Raw genomic sequence first — 26,013 nt, 5'->3', positions numbered from 1 at the left:
TCAAAATTACAGCAGAAATGTCACTTAACCAGATAGTAGGTGCAGCCGCTCCACGTTGGAATATTGAATCTGTGTCCAAAATTCTTCCTTCTTCTAACTTCTGTCTTCTTTCCCAGTGTGAGTATCTCGCTGAATAACAGGCCTCGTTAGCACTTTTGAAATCACATCTGCAGCCTGACCAGTGATAGCCCTGAATAATGGTCCATGTAGTACATGATCAGATTCTGGTTGGCTAGGTGAGGCATGTATGGTCATCACTTGATCATTTTCAAGGATGGGAAGCATAATTAGCTTGTTGTCTCAGATTTTGCATATTTAGTGTGAATTCCTAATTAAATCAGACACTTACCTTAGTGTTTGTAAGTGTTGTTAATTAGATCAGTTTTTAAATGTCGCTCTGCTTTTTGGAAAGTCTCCTGCTGGGTGATATATTTCACTGTAACTGTTGTGTTTAGAATGGTTATTGCACTTTAAAGACAGATTGTGAAGTTATTTATAATTTTAAATAAAGCATGACCAATCTAATATAGAGAACTACACAATGGACAATCACTTCAAAAAATCTATACAAAGTGCGTGTAACATAAGTGGATTACGTTCATCAGCATTTACAAGATGGGCTAGGTAAAATATTCTTCCACGTTCAATTATGGTTGGTACAATCACAGTACTTAAAGTCAAAAGGATTGTATAGTTCCAAAATTAATCATCCACGAACAGAAGTTAAACCGAATACAAAAAGAACATGTAGATCCTTAGCTTTGGTAAACTGCTAGTTTTGACAGGGGAATCCAGAACAGTGGGGGAAAAGATTTAAAATTAGAGTTTGGCATTCAGGAGAAAAATCAGAATGTGTTTGCTCTCGCACACTGTAGTGAAAATATAAAATCCTGGTTCCCAAAAGGAGATGGATGCTGGATCATTTAAAACATTTTAAGACTGAAATTGACAGATTTTATGAGGGTAAGGATTTTGAAGTTGATGAATCAAAGGCAAATAAATTAAATTCAGGTGCGGGTTAGCCATGGTTTATTTGAATGTCGGAATAGCTCGAGCCACTGAATCAACTTCTCCTGTTCCTTTTTACGTCACCTGCTTGATTTGCTATTACAATCTCATAATTTTGCCAGAAGCTCAACTTGTCATGTTGTCAAGTTGCAGGAGGTTATCAGTCTGCAGGAGGCAGTAGGGTCGGGAGGGGGTAAGATGATTTCAGTATTTGCACATTGATTCCTGAAGTCTTTGCTTGAAAACCGGTGCCAGACCACTGATTTGGATCTGAGATTAGCTTGACCTAGAATGAATCAGACTTTGCCATTTATTTGCCAGAGGGCTAACAGAATATTTGGCACTGATTCCAAAATCTAAACAGATTCATTCCTCATTTGACAAATCTCACTGATGACATCCATAAAGAGTTTTCAGTGTTTGTACAGTTGGAGCCCTGCTTTTAATTACTGCGTCTTTATATAGAATAGCAGAAGGAAGAGAGGTTTTTTTTCCTGCAGTTCTGTACCTCATTAGAGTGGAAAAAAAGATGGTCAGTGCTTTTCTACTCCTTCTTTGTGTCATGTTGATTTCCATAACCCTTACCATCAAGAACACTGAGGGCAGAAGGCCCATTTGAACATCACCACTTCCAGGTTCCCTTCCAAGTCACACATCGTCCTGACTTGGAAATATATTACTGGTGCTTCATAGTCGCTGGGTCAAAATCCTGGAACTCACTAAAGCACTGCCGGTGTACGTTCGCCACACATTGCAGCAGTTCATAAAGGCAACTCGTACCACCCTCTTAAAGATAGTCGGGAATGCATACATCCTGTCATAGTTTATTCAGCATGCCCTATGTTAACAAGACAATGGAAATCTTACACTTGTGTTAACTTGGAGAAGCTAAGTTGAAAATGCACATTATTTGAAACTGCTATCAATCATCATGCAAAAGGATTTCACCAGAAAGTTCAGTTCATAAAACATAATAAACATAAGAACCAGGAGCAGGAGTAGGCCACCTGGCCTCTCGAGCCTGCTCCGCCATTCAATAAGATCATGGCTGATCTTCTTGCGGACTCAGCTTCACTTACTCGCCCGCTCACCATAACCCTTAATTCCTTTACCGTTCAAAAATTTATCTATCCTTGCCTCAAAAACATTTAATGAGGTAGCCTCAACTGCTTCACTGGGCAGGGAATTCCACAGATTCACAACCCTTTGTGTGAAGAAGTTCCTCCTCAACTCAGTCCTAAATCTATGCCCCCTTATTTTAAGGCTATGCCCCCTAGTTCTAGTTTCACCCACCAGTGGAAACAACTTCCCTGCTTCTATCTTATCTATTCCCTTCATAATCTTATATGTTTCTATAAGATCTCCCCTCATTCTTCTGAATTCCAACAGACACACTCACTCTCTCTCACAGACACATTCACTCTCTCTCACAGACACATTCACTCTCTCTCTCTCACAGACACACTCACTCTCTCTCTCACAGACACACTCATTCTCTCTCACACAGACACTCTCTCACAGACACACTTACTCTCTCTCTCTCTCAGCCCCAGTCTACTCAGTCTCTCCTCATAAGCCAACCCTCTCAACTCCGGAATCAACCTAGTGAATCTCCTCTGTACCCCCTCCAGTGCCAGTAAGGAGACCAAAACTGTACACAGTACTCCAGGTATGGCCTCACCAGCACCTTATACAGCTGCAACATAATCTCGCTGTTTTTAAACTCCATCCCTCTAGCAACGTAGGACAAAATTCCATTTGCCTTAATTACCTGCTGCACCCGCAAACCAACTCCTTGAGATTCCTGCACATGTTGCAATTTTTTACCATTTAAATAATAGTTCATTTTGCTGTTATTCCTACCAAAATGGATGACCTCAAATTTATCAACATTGTACTCCATCTGCCAGACCCTCGCTCACTCACTTAGATTATCCATATCCCTTTGCAGATTTTGTGTCCTCTGCACACTTTGCTCTTCCACCCATCTTAGTGTCATCTGTGAATTTTGACACACTACACTTGGTCCCCAACTCCAAATCATCTATGTAAATCGTAAACAATTGCAGTCCCAACACTGATTCCTGAGGCACACCACTAGTCACTGATCACCAACCAGAAAAACACCCATTTACCCCCACTCTTTGCTTTCTGTTAGTTAACCAATCCTCTATCCATGCTAATACATTACCCGGAACACTGTGCACCTTTATCTTATGTAGCAGTCTTTGGTGTGGCACCTTATCAAATGCCTTCAGGAAATCCAGATACATCACATCCACAGGTTCCCCATTGTCCACTGCACATGTAATGTTCTCAAAGAATTCCACCAAATTAGTCAAACTTGGCCTGCCCTTTATGAACCCATGCTGCATCTTACCAATGGGACAATTTATATCCAGATGTCTCGCTATTTCTTCCTTGATGATAGATTCAAGCATTTTCCCGACTACAGAAGTTACGCTAACCGGCCTATATTTACCTGCCTTTTGTCTACCTCCTTTTTTAAACAGTGGCGTCACATTTGCTGTTTTCCAATCTGTGGGAACCACCCCAGAGTCCAGCGAATTTTGGTAAATTACCACTAGTGCATTTGCTATTTCCCCTGCCATCTCTTTTAGTACCCTGGGATGCATTCCATCAGGACCAGGAGACTTGTTTACCTTTAGCCCCATTAACTTGCCCAACACTACCTCTTTCGTGATAATGATAGTTCTTCCAGGATTGATTGCTCCTAAGTTGCTGTTTTCTGGTATATTTATGTTTTGGACATTTTCTTGTGTAGATTGACTTCCGAGGACTGAAAAGCATGAAGATTTTCTCTTCTCCGAGTGCTGACAGTACTTGGCATCTGTGGTGACCAAAGCAAGTGAAGTGGCCTCAGTAGTGGTTCATTCACTTCACATTGCATGCTTATCTGATCATTTTAATGGTTTCACATTAAATATATTTATGCGTGCATTGCTGACTTTAGAGATACCAACCTCGCCAACTTGTTTGCACGTTCAAGTTTAAACAGTAGGTCTAGCCCAGAAACACTCATGCAAGATGTTGGATCCTGTCCTGTACACCGTTTGCAGAGTTATTTGTGGTTGCCTGAAGCTTACTGAAATGGATGATCTGTACGTGCTTACCAGTATTACTTTACCCATCATAAGGAGGCAAGTTGCATTAAGAGTACAGTGAACAATACAGATCAGTGACCCTCCCATCCATTTTCATGGAAAAAAACTAGCAACAAAGAGATTCAAGAGGGGTAGCTCCTTGCATGGTGTCCAGCTCCTAGAATATAACCCCCACAGCAGCCACCTCATTGATTGATCAACACAACTACAAACAACAGAGTTGTCTAATAAAGTAGAAGAATGCCTTCTGTCAGGAACCAGCAAAGCAGGGCCTACATTGCCTCAGCAGTGTCAGTTGCTGCAAAGTCCTTAAGCTGGAGTGGGGAGTACAGCCAAATGAATTCTGTCAACTCTGACTGCGGAGGGCACCCCAAATAATAAACCATATCTAATATTCTCTGTGACGAGAAACATGCGCCCGGGAGATCTGAAGATCTTCAACTCTTAAGTCGGAGCAATGGCAAGCGAAGGTGTAGTGACATAAGAAGAGGAACTAGGGAACCACTACCAACATGGGTCCACAGGAATAGATCTCCATATTGAAACTGGAGACAATCATTTGCTGCAATATTAAAGGGGACATCCCAAAGTGCTTCACAATCAATTAAGTACTTTCCAAGGATAGTCATTGTTGTAATTTGGGGAAATGCATCAGTCAGTTCTTTACAGCAAAATTCAAGCAAAAAGAAATTAATGATCACATAATTTTTTTTTTGTGCTGGCTGAGGAATAATTGTTGACTTCCTGAGTTCTTCTTCAAATTGTGCGTAAAATTTATGGTCTTCTGAGTGGACAGACAGGGCCTTGATATAGCATGAAACGAAGTAGTGGTATTTGGAGCTGCACAAAAGTTGCTGTTTTAGTTATTCATGTTGATCATCTTATGATGTGGAGATGCTGGCATTGGACTGGGGTAAACACAGTAAGAGTTTTAACAACACCAGATTAAAGTCCAACAGGTTTATTTGGTAGCAAATGCCATTAGCTTTTGGAGCGCTGCTCCTTCGTCAGATGGAGTGGATATCTGCTCATAACCAAGGCATACAGAGACACAAACACAAGTTACAGAATACTGATTAGAATGCGAAGCTTTACAGCTAATCAAGTCTTAAAGATACAGACAATGTGAGTGGAGAGAGTATTAGGCACAGGTTAAAGAAATGTGTATTGTCTCCAGACAGGACAGCCAGTGAGATTCTGCAGGTCCAGGCAAGCTGTGGGGGTTACCGATAGTGTGACATGAACCCAAGATCCCGGTTGAGGCCGTCCTCATGTGTGCGGAACTTGGCTGTCAGTTTCTGCTCAGCGACTCTGCGCTGTCGTGTGTTGTGAAGGCCGCCTTGGAGAACGCTTGCCCGAAGATCAGAGGCCGAATGCCTGTGACCGCTGAAGTGGTCCCCCACAGGAAGAGAACAGTCTTGCCTGGTGATTTTCAAGCGGTGTTCATTCATCTGTTGTCGTAGCGTCTGCATGGTTTCCCATCATGTTTTCACCATCTACCAGGTACACGGTACCTACTCTTGCAACTCGGTCAACATTGTCGACCTGATACGCTGCAGGAAAGGATGTCCCGAGGCATGGCATATTGGGGAAACCATGCAGACGCTACGACAACGGATGAATGAACACCGCTCGACAATCACCAGGCAAGACTGTTCTCTTCCTGTGGGGGAGCACTTCAGCAGTCACGGGCATTCGGCCTCTGATCTTCGGGTAAGCGTTCTCCAAGGCAGCCTTCACGACACACGACAGCGCAGAGTCGCTGAGCAGAAACTGATAGCCAAGTTCTGCACACATGAAGACGGCCTCAACCGGGATCTTGGGTTCATGTCACACTATCGGTAACCCCCACAGCTTGCCTGGACCTGCAGAATCTCACTGACTGTCCTGTCTGGAGACAATACACATTTCTTTAACCTGTGCCTCATACTCTCTCCACTCACATTGTCTGTATCTTTAAGACTTGATTAGCTGTAAAGATTTGCATTCTAATCAGTATTCTGTAACTTGAGTTTGTGTCTCTGTATGCCTTGGTTATGAGCAGATATCCACTCCATCTGACGAAGGAGCAGCGCTCCGAAAGCTGATGGCATTTGCTACCAAATAAACCTGTTGGACTTTAACCTGGTGTTGTTAAAACTCTTGCATCATCTTATGGGCAGGCGAATGGAATGTTCCTGCCGTAGTTATCACAATGTTAAACACTTATTACACAATTCCAATAACCTAATAAGTATAATAATTCCCTCATGGCAAAAGCTATGACGAGAACCAGCAAGGAGGTAGCTCTTGACTTTGCAAGTTTATAACACTCAGCCTTCATATAGTGGGTTAACCTCGTTTGAACTGATTGCTACTGTAACCTTAATGGCCAACAGTTTTGAATGACAAAAATAAAAAACGGAATGGTTGCAATATATGCACAGATGGAAGCAGCTTGGCAGTACTTATGTGAAACAGCTGTGACACATAACTGTCTCTGCTGACGTGGCTGAGTTGATGAGCATCAACTTTGGGCAGATCTCTGCTGTGTGACTTGCTGTTCCAAGTGCAAAGAACCATTGGTGATCTTGCACCCTAAACACAAACTATTTTCGTTAAGTTTTACGTTTTGGAAGTCTGCATATGATTTGTTTAACAAGAATTGTTGAATGTAAAAGAAGTGATGAAGAAGTGTTGCATTACTAATGTTGCTTCGATGCACTCTTTTCTGTGACACAGGGTAACTTGTATTAAATTTGATTTGATTGCAAGAAATACAAATAGTTGATTTAGGTTAAAGACATTGGACTATCATTTACAGTAGTGGTGAATATCAGTAATGTTATGACAGAGAACAGTTTCTTATTTTGCCACACGACAACTTTTTAAATAACTGCACCTTAGACATTATGTCACATGATTACGGAACAATAAAATATTGCCTCCTTGCTTCTGATTGAGACTGTGCTAATTCAACAAGTCCTAACAAAACAGTTGGAAATTTGAAAGGACTCAGCTCTTCTACATACATGAATAAAAGGCACTGTCAAACTCTTGGGTTAAGCTTTTAAATCAACCAGTAACAGGGAATGAAAAGTTACAGATGAGTAGTTCAGACATTAGTGAAGCTGGTTATTTTGGCAGTTGATGTTTAAATTATCCTATAATTAAACCTGGACAGCCCACGTATCTGTATTTGCAAACATACTATTGTCAGAGAAAATAAATTGCCGTTATTTCACAGATTGCTGAACTGAGAGATGAAAATGTAGCTTTTGGACATTATGTTTTCAAATACAATAACTAATAGGATGCAAGATAATTAGATGCAGATAATTACATAATTCAAGCAGTATTATCTCTAACCCAAAAGAGAAAATGTTGGACAATCTCAGCAGGCCTGGCAGCGTCTGCAAGGAGAGAAAAGAGCTGGTGTTTCGAGTCCAGATGATCCTTTGTCAAAGCTAAAAGGCATAGAAAGTGGGAGATATTTATACTGCAGGGTGAGGGAATGAAAGATGAGTCATGGCCACAAAAACAATGGGAAAGGCTGCTAATGGCAGTCCATAGAAAGAATAGGTGTGAATCATTAAACGGAGGAGAAGCTGAAATCAGAGGGTAAGCTGTGACAGATGAAGATGTGGGAGGAGGGAGGGATGGGTAGGAGAGAAGTAAAATGAGAAAAGGGGGGGAAAGGGAAAGCAAAGGTGGAAAAAAGGCAAGGAAAGGGGGATAAAATAGGGGGAAAAGAGTGGGGGGGAAAAGAAAAATAATGAAAGACAATAAAGAAATAAAAGGTAGAGAACAGTTAAAAATAAAAATGAAATGAAAGCAAAGGGGTCGAGGTGGGATAGAGCTAATCATCTGAAGTTGTTGAATTCGATGTTGAGACCGGAAGGCTGTAAAGTGCCGAGCCGGAAGATGAGCTGCTGTTCCTCGAGTTTGCATTGAGCTTCACTGGAACATTGCAGCAAGACAAGAACAGACATGTGGCATGAGAGCAGGATCGTGTGTTAAAATGGCAAGCAACTGGAAGGCCATGGTCCTGATTGCGCACAGACCGAAGGTGCTCAGCAAAGCGATCATCCAGTCTAAGCTTGGTTTCTCCAATGTAGCAGAGACCACATTGGGAACAGTGAATGCAATAGACCGAATTGAAAGAGGTGCAAGTGAAACGCTGCTTAACCTGGAATGAATGTTTTGGATCTTGGATGGTAAAAATGGAAGAGGTAAAGGGGCAGGTGTTACACCTTCTGCGATTGCATGGGAAGGTGCCATAGGTGATGGGAGAGGTCTTGGGTATAGTGGAGGAGTGGACTCGGTTATCCTGGAGGGAACGGTCTCTGTGGAATGCTGACAGGGAGTGAAAGGACGATGTGTTTGGTGGTGGCATCACGCTGGAGTTGGTGAAAATGGCAGAGGATTATGCTTTGCATGCGGAGGCTGGTGGGGTGAAATCTGAGAACAAGGGGGACTCTATCCTTGTTCTGAGAGGGAGGTGATGGGGTGAGGGTCGTGGCGAGGGAGATGGACCACACGCTGTTGAGGGCCCTGTCGACAACTGTAGATGGGAAACCATGGTTGAAGAAGAAGGAGCACTTATTAGAAGCACCACTTTGGAAAGTGGTATCATCAGAACAAATGTGATGGAGACGAAGGAGTTGAGAGAAAGGAGTCCTTACAGGATGTAGAGTATGAAGAGCTGTAGTCCAGATAGCTGTGGGAATCAGTGGGCTTTTAATGGACCATGTTCTTCCAGATGCTGCCAGACCTGCTGAGATTTTCCAGCATTTTTTCTTTTGGTTTCAGATTCCAACATCCACAGTAATTTGCTTTTATCCAGTATTATCTCTAATTTAGGTATATTGGTCAAAAATTGAGTACGAGTCAATTAAGTCGAAAGGACTTGCCTTCCATCCTGAAATGTAAATTACACACATCGTGATCCATGCTATGTTCAGGTGCACATGCTACCAAAGAAGCAATGTTGCTTCTCCTTTGGATGTACAGTTCGTAAGTTCATAAGAGGTGGGAGCAGAATTAGGCCATTCGGCCCATCGAGTCTGCTCCACCATTCGATCATGGCTGATATGCTCCTCATCCCCACTTTCCTGCCTTCTCCCCATAACCTTTCAACCCATTAACAATTAAAAATCTGTCGAACTTCTCAAATTTACTCACTGTCCCAGCATCCACTGCACTTTGGGGTAGCGAATTCCACAGATTCACAACCCAATCTTTGGGGGAAGTAGTTTCTTCTCAACTCTGTTTTAAATTTGCTACCTCTTATCCTAAGACTATGACCTCTGGTCCTAGAATGCTCCACAAGAGGAAGCATCCGCTCCACGTCTACTTTATCCATACCTTTTATCATCTTGAACTCGCTTCATTCTTCTGAATTCCAGAGAGTATAGGCCTAATCTGTTCAATCTTTCTTCATACGACAAACCCCTCCTCTCTGGAACCAATCTAGTGAACCTCCTCTGAACTGCCTCCAATGCCACTACATCTTTCCTCAAATACGGGGACCAAAACTGTGCGCAATACTCCAGGTGCAGCCTCACCAATGCCTTGTATAGTTGCAACAATCCTTCCTTACCTTTTATATTCTATTCCTTTAGCTATAAATGCCAACATTCCATTCGCTTTCTGGACCGGAGCACCCCGAAGTCTCTCCCCCATTCAGATCATTTCCCATTTTTGTGACCAAAATTCATGACCTCACACTTATCCACGTTGAACTCCATCTGCCATATTTTGGCCTGCTCCCCTAACCCATCTATATCCATTTGTAAGGTTCCTATTTCCTCATTGTTCCACCTATTTTTGTGTCATATGCAAATTTTGCTCTGGAGTCTTCTACCCCTGTATCCAAGTCATTAATATAGATTGTAAATAGCTGGGGCCCAAGGACTGAATCCTGTGGCACCTCACTAGTTACTTCTTGCCATCCAGAAAAAAACCATTTATCCCGGCTCTCTGTTTTCTGTCCATCAGGCAGTCACCTATCCAAGCTAATAAATTACCCCATATCTCATGTGATCTAACCTTGTGAATTAACCTTATCAAATGCCTTCCAGACATACTATATCTACAGGATCCCCATTATCCACTTTGCTTGTTACATCCTCAAAGAACTCTCGCAAATTAGTCAAACATGATTTGCCTTTCATAAAACCATGCTGATTCTGATGGGTAGTATTTTGATTTTCTAAATGTCCTGATATTTCTTCCTTGATTGATTCTAACACTTTTCCAACAACAGATGTTGAACTAACAGGTCTGTAATTTCCCACATTTTGTCTCCCTCCCTTTTTGAATAAGGGCGTTACATTAGCATTTTTCTAATCCATTGGAACCTTTCCTGCGTCCAGGGAATTTTGGAATATTATAACCAATGGATCCACTATCTCCACCGCCACTTCTTTTAATACCCTAGGATGTAGGCCATCAGGCCTGGGGGACTTATCTGCCCTCAATCCCAATAGTTTGTTGAGTACCTTTTCCCTATCGATGTTGATTGTTCTAAGTTCTACCCTTTATATTACCTCTGACTTGCCCGTTTCTATAGGACTGGTACCAGTATCCTCCTCCATGAAAACTGAGGCAAAAGTATTGATTTAGCATCTCTACCATTTCAGTGATCCCCACTATTAACTCTCCGGTTTCATCTTCCAATAGACCAACATTCACTTTAGCGACTCTCTTCCCTCTTATATACCTGTAGAAGCTTTGAATAAAGAGTGGTTTTCAAGGTTGTTGAGTGTTGCGCTCTTGGACAGGAGCTGTTCCAGGTACTTGTTGAATATGTGCCTGAGACTATTATTGCTCTTCCAACAAGCAGAAAACCAAAATCAATACTCTTCCATTACACCCAATTCCAAACAAGAACCAGCAAAATTTTTTGTCAACAAAAAATTAGCTTGAACCAGCTGTGGGACTCGCTGCTTTGTTCCTTTACCCAAATCAGTTTCATGCTTCTCATCCAAAAGTAGCAAAATGCAAACAAGCAAACTCAGGATTAGAAGGTGCTGGGTTACTTTAATTAATGCTATATTGGAGTCAGCCAGGATGTGTGCAAGAGGTGTGTACGTTAAATTTTCTTTATTTGCCTCCCTCTTTCATCCCAGATGCCATTATGCCTTTCATAAGTCATAGCTGAATAAAGTGTGAAAAGTGGCATTCACAGGCAGATTCTGCTTTCTGGTGTGAAACTGAAGTAATAACAAAAAGGTTAAATCTGCTTAGTGCTTTGATAGTGAACAAGGATTGATTCATTTCTTGAAATTGTTTTGTAGGGGAATGAGGGTGATGCACCTCGGATCTCAGTGCAAGGTATAGCTTTTGGAAAAATAGAAGCCCGATTCCATTAGTGATTGAACGGGAATTGAGACTTGTGCAGAATAAATTTTAGAATGATATAGATTCACTGCACAAAGTGGATTGTGGCATGATGAAACAATATACTTTCAGTTGACAGTGCGATTTGCATTTCTGCAGATTTCTAATATGTTTTCATAAGTTGTACTTTAGCTCTAGCCATTTCAGAAGGAAACTCCAAATACATTTTGCAGTTTGATGCTTTTCAGCTGCTGTGCAAGATTGCCTCTTAAAATTGTTCTTGATGGCAGAGTCTGCAGCCATTGTAATTTCCACATCACAGTGCACAGGGATACTCAACAGTCTGCAGATTGGCAAACAGTGATGTATTTGCAGTGCTTCCATTGATTGACTTGGCTGTGTGAAACTATTTTGATTTGGCAGGTGTGTTACGACTTCTGCTGCCTGTCAGTTTGAGCAGTTGGAAGTTGCATGGAAGTTGCAGTTCAGGTCAAGTATTGTTTTTCCGAATGAACTAATCTGTGTCCTGATAAGGAGTGACAATGCTATATCCTAGGGGCGGCATGGTGGTTAGCACTGCTGCCTCAAAGTGCCAGAGACTTGGGTTTGATTCTGGCTTTGGGTGACTGTCTGTGGACTTTGCGCATTGTCCTCGTGTCTGCATGGGTTTTTTCCGGTGCTCTGGTCTCCTCCTACAGTCCAAAAAAATGCAAGTTAGGTGGATTGGCCATGCTAAATTGTTCCTTCATGTCCAAAGATCTGTAGGCTAGGTGAATTAGCCATGGTAAGATGCACAGGGTTATGGAGATAGAGCGAGGAGGTGAGCCTGCTCTTTCAGAGTCAGTGCAGATTCAGTGGGCTGAATGGCCTCCTTCTGCACTGTCAGGATTCTGTGGTTCTATGATTCTATTCTATGGTTTTCACCGATTCTGTGCTTTATTACTTTGACTTGAGTTTTCTCTCGTGTGTTACTATTAGAGCTTCTTCACCTACCCAAAAAATACCAAAGAAAACAGTCAGCGTCAACAATAAAGGTGTTTTAAGCAGTGTCAAAAAGCAGTGAGATCCCAGCTTTCTACTAATATTGCAAAAGCTTTACTGAGACATTTGCATGGTTACAGTTTGTTTTAGAATGTCAGTATCTGTGCAGTTACATGACATTTCATCATGACACAACTTGAAGGGACATTGTAAGAATGTAGACAGTCTGGGAGTGGGGCAGAAAGATTGTTAAAAATGAGAAAATTATAACAAAATGTGTGGAAAGTTGCAAATATGTTGCTTAGTAACAAATAATATTTTTCATTCCTTTTGGGAATGAAAACTGGGAATGGCCAGCATCTGAAACAGCCTTCCAATTTATTTGGGAAATATGCAGTAATGTTAAAGATAACATGGTGGGAGAAAGATGGCGTTTGTTTTAAATGATTTTTTGTTTTGAAGCCAGATAGGACAAGACTTACACATGTTACTTGTGTGTGATGCATAGGTGTTAGAAAATAGGGCAGCCTTTTCCAGCCCTATTGATAATGCATTGTCAGCTCATGTGACTCCGGTAACTCTTTCATCTTGTCCTATCTCAGAGCCTTCAACCACTGTGACCTTGTCCATAGTAAGAGTTTTAACAACACCAGGTTAAAATCCAACAGGTTTATTTGGTAGCAAATGCCATTAGCTTTCGGAGCGCTGCTCCTTCGTCAGATGGAGTGGAAATCTGTTTACCCCAGTCCAACGCCGGCATCTCCACATCATGACCTTGTCCATAGACAGGATCAAGCCTTTGAATTGCATGCCAAGGTGTTGGCAGCTATAAAGGGAAAGATTTTCAAAAAATGTTTTCTTTTCTCCACTCTTAAAATACTTCCATGAAACCAACGTCTTCAAACGCACATTTAGGCATCTTCACAATTTGTCTCCAGTAGAGTGGACAAGGGTGAACCAGTGGATGTTGTGTATCTGGACTTTCAAAAGGCTTTTGACAAGGTCCCACACATGAGATTAGTGAGCAAAATTAAAGCTCATGGTATTGAGGGTAATGTATTGACATGGATAGAGAATGAGAGGGGATATATATAAAATACTGATGGGACTGGACAGGCTAGATGCGGGAAGAATGTTCCCGATGTTAGGGAAGTGCAGAACTCGAGGTCATGGTCTAAGAGTAAGGGGTAAGCCATTTGGGACTGAGACGAGGAAGAATTTCTTCACTCAGAGTTGTGAACCTGTGGAATTCTCGACCATAGAGAGCTGTTATGGCCAGTTCATGTTGAAGAGGGAGCTGCACGTGGCCCTAGTGGCTAAAGGGATCAAAGAGTTTGGAGAGAGAGTGCGAGTGGGATACTGAAAGTAAGTGATCAACCATGATTATATTGAATAGTGGTGCAGGCTTGAAGGGCCAAATGACCTACTTCTGCACCTATTTTCTATGTTTCTATGTCTCTGAAATCATTCACCTGGCCACCTTTGCCAATTTGATTTGCCCAATCGACATCAAGATGAAAATGACCGATAATTATTGCAGTACCTTTCTTGTACGTCCCCATTATTTCTTGACGTACACTCTGTCCTACTATATAGCTACTGCGAGGGAGCCTATAAACTACTCCTACCAGCAAATTATTTCCATTGCTATTCCTTTGCTTCACCCAGGCTTATTCTACATCTTGATCTATTGAACCAAGATAATTTGCATTACTGTACTGGTCTCATATAATTAACAGAACTACCCCTCACTGTTTTCCTTTCCTCTTGTCCTTCTGAAATGTCAGATACCCTTCAGTCGTTAAGTCCCTACCTTGGTCACCTTGCAACCATGTCTCTCTAGCAGTTATCATAACAAAAATAGAAATAAATGAGTATGATATCAGTTCATTTTGTTACGCAAAACCACCACCACCACATGAGCACTCTGGTCCAGCACGGTTCAGGTGAAAGACTATTTCAACGTTACAACTTCCACTGTAGTGGCGGTGGCACAGTGGTATTGTCACTGGACTAGAAATCCAGAAATTGTGGTAATCCTCTGAAGACCTGGGTTCGAATTCCCCACCCCAGCAGATGGTGAAATTTCAACTAAATAAAACACCTGGAATTAAATTTCTAATTATGACCATGAAATCACTGTTGATTGTGGTAAAGACCCAACTTATCCTTTAGGAAGGAGCACTGCCATTTGTAACTGGTTTGGCCTGCATGTGACTCTACACCCACAACAATGTGTCTTTTGAAAGTCACTCCGTTGTATTCAAATGCTACAAAGAAAACACAAAGGAATGAAACCGGATGGACCACCAGACATCAACCTAGGCACCAAAAACAACAATTGCAAACTCAGCCTTGTCGACCCTGCGAAGTCCTCCTTAAAAACATCTGGGGCATGCGCCAAAATTGGGAGATTAGTCAAGCAACCTCTTGGCTTAGTCATACTCTCAGAATCAGACCTCACAGATAATGTCCCGTACTCCGCCATAACTATTCCTGGGTATATCCTGTCTCACCACCAGGACAGACACAGAGGTGGTGGCACAGTGGTATACAATTGGGAAGGAGTTGCCCGAGGAGTCTTGAACATCAACTCTGGATTCCATGAAGTCTCATGGCACCAGGTCAAACAAGGACAAGGAAAGCTCCAGCTGATTATCACAAACTTACCAATCAGTATTCCTCCATGTTGAGCACCACCTGGAGGAAGCACTCATTGTGGCAAGAGTACAGAAGATACTCTGGGTGGGGGACCTCACTGTCTATCACCAAGAGTGGCTTGGTAGTACCTCAAGAGACCGAGCTGGTTGGGCCCTAAAGGACATAGCTGGGAGACTGGGACTGCGACAAGTGGTAAGGGAAATCATATTTGACCTCATCCTCACCAACCTGCTGCAGGTGCATCTGCCCATGACAATATCGGTAGGAGTGCCCACCGCACAGTCCTTTTATAAACCAAGTCCTGTCTTCACATTGAGATACCCTCCATCGTGTTGTGTGGCACCTCCACTATGCTAAATGGGATAGACTTCAAACAGATCCAGCAACTCAAGACTGTGCATCCATGAGGTGCTGTGGGCCATCAGCGGCAACAGAATTATCCTTGGGTGACAAGCTGCAACCTCATGGCCTGGCATATCCCCCACTCTACCATTACCACCAAGCCAGGGGATCAGCCCTGGTTTAATGAAGAGTGCAGGAGAGCATGACAGGAGCAACATTAGGCATACCTAAAAATGAGGTGTCACCAGGTGAAACTACAGAACAGGGCCAGTTGTTCGCCAAACAGCCTAAGCAGCAAGTAAAACACAGAGCTGAGTGATCCCACAACCATCAGATCAGATCTAAACTCTGCAGTACTGCCACATCCAACCGTGAATGGTGGTGGACAATTTAACAACTCGCTGGGTGAGGAGGCTCCACAAATATCCCCATCCACCGTGATGGAGGAACCCAGCACATCAGTGCAAGAGTGCACATCATTCGCAACAATCTTCAGAGGTGCCAAGTGGATGATTCACCCCCAGCATCACAGATGTCAGTCTTCAGTCAATAGCCCCACGTGGTATCAAGAAATGGCTGAAGGCATTGGATACCGCAAAGGCTATGGGCCCTGACAATATTCCAGCAATAGTCCTGAACAGTTGTGCTCCAGAACTTGCTGTGCCCCTCTCCAAGCTATTCCAATACAGCGACAACTTCGGCATCGAACTGACAATGTGGAAAATTGCCCAGGTATGTACACATGATCCAGGAGAAATCCAACCCAGTCAATTACTGCCAATCAGTCCACTCTTGATCATCAGTAATCTGATGGAAGGGGTCATCAACAGTGCTATCGAGCAGCACTTACTCAGCAATAACCTGCTCACAAACTCAGTTTGGTTTCTATCTTGGGTCATTTGGCTTTTGACATTACAGCCTTGGTTCAAACATGGACTAAAGAGCTGAATGCCAGAGGAGAGATTGGAGTGTCTGTTCTTGACATCAAGGCGGCATTTGACTGAGTATGACATCAAGGAGCCATAACAAAACTGGAGTCAGTGGGAATTGGGGGAAATCTCTCTGCTCTTTGGACGGCCTCAACCAGAATCTTGCCACAAAAGAAGATGGTTATGGTTGGATGTCAAATCATCTCAGCTCCAGGACATTACAGCACAAGTTCTTCATGGTAGTGTCCCAGGCCCAACCGTCTCTCCTGCTTCATCAATGGCCTTCCTTCCATCATAAAGTCACAAGTGGGGATGTTCGCAGATGGCTGCACAAAATGTTCAGCACCATTCGTGACTCCTCTGAAAATGAAGCAGTTCATGCCCAAATGCAGCAAAACCAGGCTTAGACTGTCAAGTGCAAGTAACATTTGTGTCAGTCAAATGCCAAGCAATGACCATCTCCAACAAGAGAGAATCTAACTGTTGCTCCTTGGCATTCAATGACATTGCCATTTCTGAATCACCCACAATCAACATCCTGGGGGTTACCATTGGCCAGAAACTGAACCAGACTAACCACATTCATATTGTAACTACAGAGCAGGTCAAAACCTAGGAATCATGCAGCAAGTAAGTCGCCTCCTGACCCCCCACAAAGCCGGTACACCATCTTCAAGGCACAAGTCAGGAATGTAATGGAATACTCTCCACATGCCTGGATGAATGCAGCTCCAACAACACCTGAAGCTTGATTCCATCCACGACAAAGCAGCCTGCTTGATTGCTATCTCCACCAACGACAAACAGGGTTGAAGTCATGTGTACCATCTACAAGATACACTGCAGGAACTCATCAAGGTTCCTTAAGCAGTACCTTCCTAGCCCACAACTGTCTAGAAAAAGAAGTGGAGATGCCGGCGTTGGACTGGGGTAAACACAGTAAGAAGTCTCACAACACCAGGTTAAAGTCCAACAGGTTTATTTGGTAGCAAAAGCCACTAGCTTTCGGAGCGCTACCCCTTCATCAGGTGAGTGGGAGTTCTATTCACAAGCAGGGCATATAAAGACACAAACTCAATTTACAAAATAATGGTTGGAATGCGAGTCTTTACAGGTAATCAAGTCTTAAAGGTACAGACAATGTGAGTGGAGAGAGCGTTAAGCACAGGTTAAAGAGATGTGTATTGTCTCCAGCCAGGACAGTTCGTGAGATTTTGCAAGCCCAGGCAAGTCGTGGGGGTTACAGATAGTGGACATGAACCCAAGATCCCGGTTGAGGCCGTCCTCATGTGTGCGGAACTTAGCTATCAGTCTCTGCTCAGCGACCATGCAGACGCTACGACAACAGATGAATGAACACCGCTCGACAATCACCAGGCAAGAGTGTTCTCTTCCTGTTGGGGAACACTTCAGCGGTCACGGGCATTCGGCCTCTGATCTTCGGGTAAGCGTTCTCCAAGGCAACTTTCACGACACACGACAACGCAGAGTCGCTGAGCAGAGACTGATAGCCAAGTTCCGCACACACGAGGACGGCCTCAACCGGAATCTTGGGTTCATGTCACGCTATCTGTAATCCCCACGACTTGCCTGGGCTTGCAAAATCTCACTAACTGTCCTGGCTGGAGACAATACACATCTCTTTAACCTGTGCTTTACGCTCTCTCCACTCACATTGTCTGTACCGTTAAGACTTGATTACCTGTAAAGACTCGCATTCCAGCCATTATTTTGTAAATTGAGTTTGTGTCTTTATATGCCCTGCTTGTGAATAGAACTCCCACTTACCTGATGCTAGCGTGATCCAAGGCGTACAACAACATAAAGCCATTCTACGCATTTCAATGGTGAAAGTCATTGAGATGCCATTTTTGCAGAGTGGCCCAATTCAAACTTGAACTTTTCCAAAGTTGTTATGCCATTTGTGCAAACAAAATGATGACGAGTGCCCATTAACTTGGACTGCAAATTATGATTCATGATCAGATCACTTTCAGCTAGCAGCTTTTAGCACAAAATGAAGATGGCATTAATTTCATTTCTTGGGAAAAAATCTTTTCTTCAACCTCTCCCACAATCAGTTAAACAGTCTTAACTGCTGAATCAAAGACTGTCAGATACTCCATGTACATTTTTAGTTAGAAAATTACCAACCCTCCCTCTCTGGATCAGTAGGTTATTTCCCTGCTCAATAAAGGAATTAACTATTCACAGGAGAAAATTCCGAGTTTCCACTGACTTAGCTGAGCCCAACTGGAGCAGTAATAGAGCTCAGTATTCCAGGGTAGAGAGCACAAAATCCATCAGGATTTAGCCTGCTGATCCCAGCCCAGCTACCAAGTGCACGTACATAGATGCCAGTCATTCGAGCCTTTATTGGAGTTTTTATTGCTAACCCATCTATTGCAAATGGTGACTTCCTGATTACTGGAGTGCATCTGTTCCCAATGAAATGGAAACCCAACTAGAGTTTTAAGATCAAGAGGGGAGAAAATTGGAGAGAAACATGAAAAAGCTGAATGTAAGCTTTCAAATTGCATTAAATGGATGCACAGAGGATTAACTTTTTTCCATTTATTTGAACTTTAAAACTTGTGATCTATTTGATTTCAGAAAGTAAAGTTTACTTAAAATTCAAAGTACTTGATCTTAAAGAAGACCAAGCTTTGCTCTTTCATGATTGCTAGAATGTGTTGTAACAACATTTGTCTCTTTCCATTCCAGGATCATCTTTTGCTGCCAGCTATCAGCCATAATAAGACAACCAGACCAAAAATGTCTCTTGTATTACCAGCAATGAAAATGGATGGTAAGTACTCCTTGAATCAGGGTGTTCATCTGAAAGAAAGATTAATATGGCACAGAGTTGTGCAGTTATTATAGTATGATCTCATAATATGCAAGTGGACAGTAATCATTCATGTCTTAGTGAAAAGCAGAAGGAAGTAAATGTGTGTCAGGCAATTGGATAAGATATCACAACAGGAGAATTTTCAAAGAAATGTGCAGGGAGATATGTCAATTACTGTTTTGGGATGATATTTCTCCTGACATTCAAAGAAAAGATTAAGTCAGGGGTACAGGGATGATATTGCTGTTGCTAATGAAACACAGATGGAGACATGCTACGAAGAGTCAGATTTGATGCTGTCACTTTTCATCTGAAGAGCAGGGACCATAAATAGCATAAATCATTCTCGTGCATGAGTTGTATCATTCTATCTAAACTGATGAATGGGAACAGTCCAGAGGATATAAAATAATGGTGTAACAAGATTTTGATCCAAGGAGCAAATTAATTAACTTAACAATAGAAAACTGAAAGTAATAATGAGGCTTTTACTAGACATGGTAAGGAGTGGAGTTCTGCAAGGATGAATTCTAGACCTACTGTTCACCTGTGTGTATCTTTCTATTCAGAATTAAATTGTTGAAAGTATCTCATGAGTAAGAAGCTGTTAATAGCTAAGCTGAGCAAGTGTTGGGATGCACTTCAAGGCAATTTACAGAAAAGCTGAAGAAGTTGAATTGATCTTTTTGTTAACTTGTGAGATCACATTTGGAATGAAGATTTTATGACATTTGTTTCATTCAAAATTTTATGGTATCCTAGACTTGATGGTCTGAGGCAACTGAGAGCAGTGGATTACAATCTATAGCCCATGTATTTTGGTGGGATTACTTTGAAGTCATGGATTCTGGAGTGCATTAAATTCTGTTCCACAAATGAAATAAGATGGATCTGCCACATGTCTTTTTCATTCTCCCTTGTTAATGCCACATGTTGGGTACAAAGTGGATGGTATTAATTTTAATTGTCAACCACAGAGATGTATGGATTAAAGACTTAGTCCAGTTAGGGCATAGTGTTCCATTTTCCTTCTTGGGCCTACCATCTGTTAGCTATTACCACACCTTCTCTATGAAGTGGGAAGCATTTCATTTGTAATTTCCAACCACCAGTTCCTCTCCACCCACCCTTAAACCAAGTAGAGAGGCCATTGTTTCTGGTTATAAGCTGCAACAGAATGAAAGAAAATTGGAGAGGAGGAGATAAATTTGTAGTGAGCCAACACTGATTTTGTGATTCTGTGAGCAATGAGCAGGCAAGACAAAACAGTGAAGAATACCATAGTTCAGTTTCACAGAAAAAGAATCAGTTCAAGGAAGGAACCATGAGTCATTCATTTCCTGATCCTTGACTTGCAACACTTGACTGTGACTGTTTCGACACACTGGACGCAGCAACAGTCGATATTTACTGTATTCTTGAGAGTCTCAATATTTACAACAATCTAGATGTTAACAGCTTCTGATCAAATGAAATCATCCAACAGTGTTTGTTGGTTTTGGATTCACTTCTCCTGCAAGTTCTAGCCAAGTTTATTAAATTTGATATAAGGCTACATTCCCTCTTCAAGTCTTTGCTGGTCTTCTCTGCCTATAAGCCAAAGACATTACTTTTTTCTTGGTGCTCACGCCTGCTGATTACCATAGGATTCTCATGAGTGGTGGCCTCATGAGACTGGCACGGTCTGTTTGGAAAAGTTTGATTCTGTTCAGTTTGCAGCAACCAGAATGCTGCCTTTTACTGGGTTTTCCGCTCTGTGTCCCTGCCACTGCCCCTTGTTCCCGCTTTTTAAAGTGGTTCCTGGCACAGTGAAGAATGTCTTCGAAGTGAATGAAATGGAACCTGAGCAATAAAACAAAACCTTGGAGATGTACCACCAGTGTGGCCTCCTCAAGATCCTTCAAATCTATTGGCAGGATAGACACACCAGTGTCCGTGTTCGTGCTCAGGCCTACCAGCAAAGCATTGACCATGTTCATTGAACTCTGCTGGGTGGCCCACACTGTCTGCATGCTTGACTCAAGACTCCCAAAACAAGTGCTGTCCTCAGAGTTTTGACAAGGCAAGCGCTGTCTTGGAGGGCAGAGGGAACGTTTCAAGGACACCTTTAAAGCCTCCTAAAAAAGTGCAACATCGCCACCGACACCTGGGAATTCCTGGCCCAAAATGGTCTGAAGCAACAGATGAGTGTAACAAATGACAAAAAATACTGACTAAACCCTTCTTGTAGCCAACTTATACTTCAAATTGCACAGTGACATTCCCCTTGTATATTTAGCATCCATCGCACCCTCCTTGGAATTACAATCCTTTTTTGCAAACAGACTACTATTTCTCCCAGTTTTCAGGGATTTCCATATCCTCAGAGTAACTTCAACTGACTGTCTCCAGGTGCTTTTCTCAGATTTTGGAGAGTTCCTTAAATCCATCAGCAGCAATAAAGCCTGCTCCGATCATGATTATTCCCTGCCTTGCCAGAACAAAATCTCCCAGAATCCATAGAAGGCTGCAGGTTGTACCTCATTGACCAGAGATGCTCTTCCTCACACATCCAGTTGTGGTAACTCATTCAGCCATTTTTCTCTGCTGACCACAGAATCTTTGCTGTCTGTCTGGGATATTCATCGACTCTCAGAAAAGCCTGTAACCCGTTCTTAAAAATGGGTGGCACAGTGGTTAGCACTGCTGTCTCACAACGCCAGGGACCTGGGTTCAATTCCAGCCTCAGGTGACTGTCTGTGCAAAGTTTGCATGTTCTCTCCGTGTCTGCATGAGTTTCCTCCGGCTGGTCCAGTTTCCTCCCATTGTCCAAAGATGTGCAAGTTAGGTTGATTGACCATGCTAAATTGCCCCTTGGTATTCGGGTGATTAGCAGGGTAAATATGTGGGGTTATGAGGATAGGGCATGGATGGGATTGTTGTCGGTGGGTGCAGGCTCAATGGGCCGAATGGCCTCATTCTGCACTGTCAGGATTCTATGATCTCTCCTCCTCTTCCCCATATTAACCTTACATTCAGGTAATTCGCCATTTTTGATCCCAACTTTCTTTCATCTGATAAGTAAATCGACAATATGCAACTGCTTATAATGTGGTCTTCAGCAACTTAATGGGACTTTGGAGACTCTGACTCTTCTCATTGTAAACTTGAGTCTGATGCCATTGTCTCTGAGTGGAAAAATGTTGCACCTTCTCATTAAAAGAAACTAATTGTTCTTTGATCCCGAAAAATCAAACCAGCTTGGCTAATTAGGGAGACCACAGAACAAATAGGTCACATGATCCCCTTCATTTACCTAAATTTAAAGCTACAATCCCAAAGTACAATAATCTTATAAACCTCATAATTATAAGTGTCTCTGTGGCTACTAAATACAAATATGAAACTTGCTGAATGTTATCACTTGAATACTCAGATTGCTGGAGTAATACATGTCTGGAAATTGCCTGGCTGTAATCAGAAGATTTTCATGCTATAAACCTACAAGAATGAACTCAGAACAGTTCTTGTCTCTTATTATTCACTTATTGGCCTTATTGCTCTCAAATATTTTATTCCTCCCTGCAGAATGTTACATTCTTTGGGCTGTAAGTTCAGTTCACAGTACTATTTCTAGTAGAATTGTATGTTAAGTGGTTTAAATGTCTGATCAGTGATACCATAGTCAGTTTATTCAGATGTTGAATTTTGGAATTTGGGCCAAGACCATCTTGTAGTGATAGGATCTGCCCAGAGAATTGTGTTAAACATTGTATAACGGTTGCTCAGACCTGATTTGTAATTTGCAAACACACATGGATGGTACAGTGGTTAGCACTGCTGCCTCACAGCGCTCGGGACCCGGGTTCGATTCCAGCTTGGGTGACTGTCTGTGTGGAGATTGCACGTATTCCCCATGTCTGCGTGGGTTTCCTCCGGGTACTCCAGTTTCCTCCCACACTCCAAAGATGTGCAGGTGAGGTGGATTGGCCATGGTGAATGTGTAGGATTATGGGGATAGAGTGGGGGAGAGGGCCTGGGTAAAGCACTCTGTCAGAGAGTTGGTGCAGACTCGATGGGCCAAATGGCCTCCTTCTGCACTGTAGAGATTCTATGGTTCTATGTTCACGTGACATTGCTTTCGCCATCGTCTTGAGAGATGTTTAGAAGGCTGATAGCAGAAATGAAAGATTCTAAACACCCCCAGGAAAGATTGAGCAGGGTCGGCTGGGACTTTTCTCCAGAAAAGAGATTGAGGTGATATAATAGAGGCTTTTCAGATTTGCGAAAAGGTTTGATAGTTTATGCATTGAGAATATGTTTGCATCCATGCGGGAGTTCATACTGGAGGTCAAAAGTAGTCAGGGGAGATGGTGATAGGGAAGATGAGCTTGGGTTGAAGGCTTAATTGGAGCATAAATGCAAGCATAGACCAGTTTGGCTGAATGTTTCTGTGCTGTAATTTCCATGTGATTGGATAAACAGGCTAACACCTCTGCTAAACAATTTAATTTGAATGTGTGAAATATTTGCACACTATTATAATTCAACGCCATTTCAAGGCATGGCGTGCCAATGACATGGAATAGCACAACAGTAATTCTGTGCAAAGCCTTTTGCTTTGTTGACAGGCTTTTGGATTGTTGACAGTGCAGATGTGTTCAGTTCTTTCCAGTTGAACATTAACTATGCATTAGACATATGGACAGATGGAGGGGTGGTTAAAATTATTATTGCCGACCATCCAGAATGACTTACATTTGTATTTTGTGCTGTACTGAAAGACCATAAGACATGGGGACAGAAATAGGCCATTTGGTCCATCAAGGCTACTCTGCCCTTCAATGGGATCATGACGAATGTGATATAATGCTCAGATCCACTTTCCCACCTTATCCCCGTAACCCTTGATTCCTTTACTAATTAAAAATCTGTCTATCTCCACCTTGTAAGAAATCTCACAACACCAGGTTAAAGTCCAACAGGTTTATTTGGTAGCACAAGCCACTAGCTTTCGGAGCGCTGCTCCTTCAGGTAAGTCTACTTACCTGGTGAAGGAGCAGCACTCCGAAAGCTAGTGGCTTGTGCTACCAAATAAACCTGTTGGATTTTAACCTGGTGTTGTGAGACTTCTTACTGTGTTTACCCCAGTCCAACGCTGGCAGCTTCACATCATATCTCCACCTTGAACATAGTTAATGACCCAGCCTCTGCAGCCATCTGCACTAAAGAATTCCACAGATCCATTGGAAGACCTTGCTGCAAGTTCATTTGTAAATATTCAAGCCGAGTGGAATTCTGACTTGCACTGTATATATTCAAGTAATGGTTGCATTTGTATAAAAATCGACCCCAACATTTGGTCAAAAAGTCCATACTCTTTGTACTTGCCACCTGCACACTGCTGAAGCTGACCTCACCCTGTGCAAACCTACTTGCACACGATTGAAAGCTGCTGTTCAATTCCTTGTGTCTGCGCATCTCAACACATAATAAAAATACATTTTGGCTCCATTCGTGCTACTTTTGGGAGTGGGGATTGATGGCAACAGTCTCTAACTGTATGATAGAGAGGGTGGATTTCAAACCCACTAATCTATTATCTATATAAAAGTAAACCTCCTACTTTTTGACTCAAAATTTTATTGAAGAAACTCTACCTTTGCAAAGATATGCATGGTAATTTTCAATTAATTTCACCAAAAAAATGAATTAACTTAATGCAGAAACTGAAGATATTTCATCTGCATCTATTGCCCCATGCTGAAGCAATTTTGCCAAGACTTATAATCTCGAATACTCAAGTTGAAAAGAGACATTTAAATAACACATCAGGGAGGAGGAATATTAAAACAGCAGAGCAAACAAATACACCTGTGAAGACAAAGGATTGTGACCTTGCCGAGTTTCACTCTACATTGGTAAATTGAGGCTACATTTTGAAGTACCAAAGTTTTTTTATACAATATTCTTTATTGTTAAGATCCTTGTCCCTTAATATTTCATGTCAAGGAACCCAATAGTCAGGAGGAATAAGCCTTTTATCACCTTCAAGTTCTTCTCCTGAGGCGTTTCTCATAAATTGAGCGAATTGTTTCTTACCAGGAGAAATGTGATACATTGTAATACACTATTTATATTTCTCCTGTTAATGATGGATTAATCTGCTCTGTCCGTTGAATGCCGAGCTAAAATAGTGCAGTAAACTTTGTACTGAGTTAAATTAGAGATTAAATGACTTTCGGGGAAATTTGTATATCAGCATTGGATTATGAATCCTGTTCTCTAAATGAGAAGGTATTTGTGTTCTAATATTTTCTCACACTGGAGCATATTTACAGAAGCAGTGTTCCTAAACAAGGACAAGGGCAGCAGATGGAACACCACTACCTGCATGTTCCCCTCCAAGCCACTCACCGTCCTGACTTGGAAATATATTGCTGTTCCTTCACAGTCAAAATCCTGAAATTCCCTCCCGAACGGCATTGTGGGTCAACCCACAGCACATGGACTGTAGTGGGGTGGCACGGTAGCACAGTGGTTAGCACTTCTGCCTCACAGCTCCTGGGTTCGATTCCCAGCTTGGGTCACTGTCTGTGTGGAGTTTGCATGTTCTCCCCGTGTCTGCGTGAGTTTCCCCTGGGTGTTCCAGTTTCTGGTTTCCTCCCACAGTCCAAAGATGTGCAGGTTAGCTGCATTGGACGTGCTAAATTGCCCCTTAGTGTCCCGGGATGCTTGGTTCGAGGGATTAGCGGGGTAAACATGTGGGGTTATGGGGATAAGGCCTAGGTGGGATTGTTGTCGGTGCAGACTC

General features: G+C 42.4%; 1 protein-coding gene across 1 annotated transcript in view; it reads left to right on the top strand.

Moving 5' to 3' along the window:
- The window catches only part of atf6 (activating transcription factor 6), a 349,485-nt gene that overhangs the window by 215,241 nt on the left and 108,231 nt on the right, over positions 1 to 26,013 (top strand). The window contains exon 15 of the mRNA XM_078218025.1: positions 19,094 to 19,178. Within this exon, the coding sequence (XP_078074151.1) occupies positions 19,094 to 19,178 (85 nt within the window). The remainder of the gene's footprint in view (positions 1 to 19,093; positions 19,179 to 26,013) is intronic.

Source organism: Mustelus asterias, chromosome 8 (genome assembly GCF_964213995.1).
Source record: "Mustelus asterias chromosome 8, sMusAst1.hap1.1, whole genome shotgun sequence".
Lineage (NCBI taxonomy): Eukaryota > Metazoa > Chordata > Chondrichthyes > Carcharhiniformes > Triakidae > Mustelus > Mustelus asterias.
The sequence above is the reverse complement of the archived record's forward strand: the minus strand, read 5'-3'. Positions and strand labels throughout refer to the sequence as shown.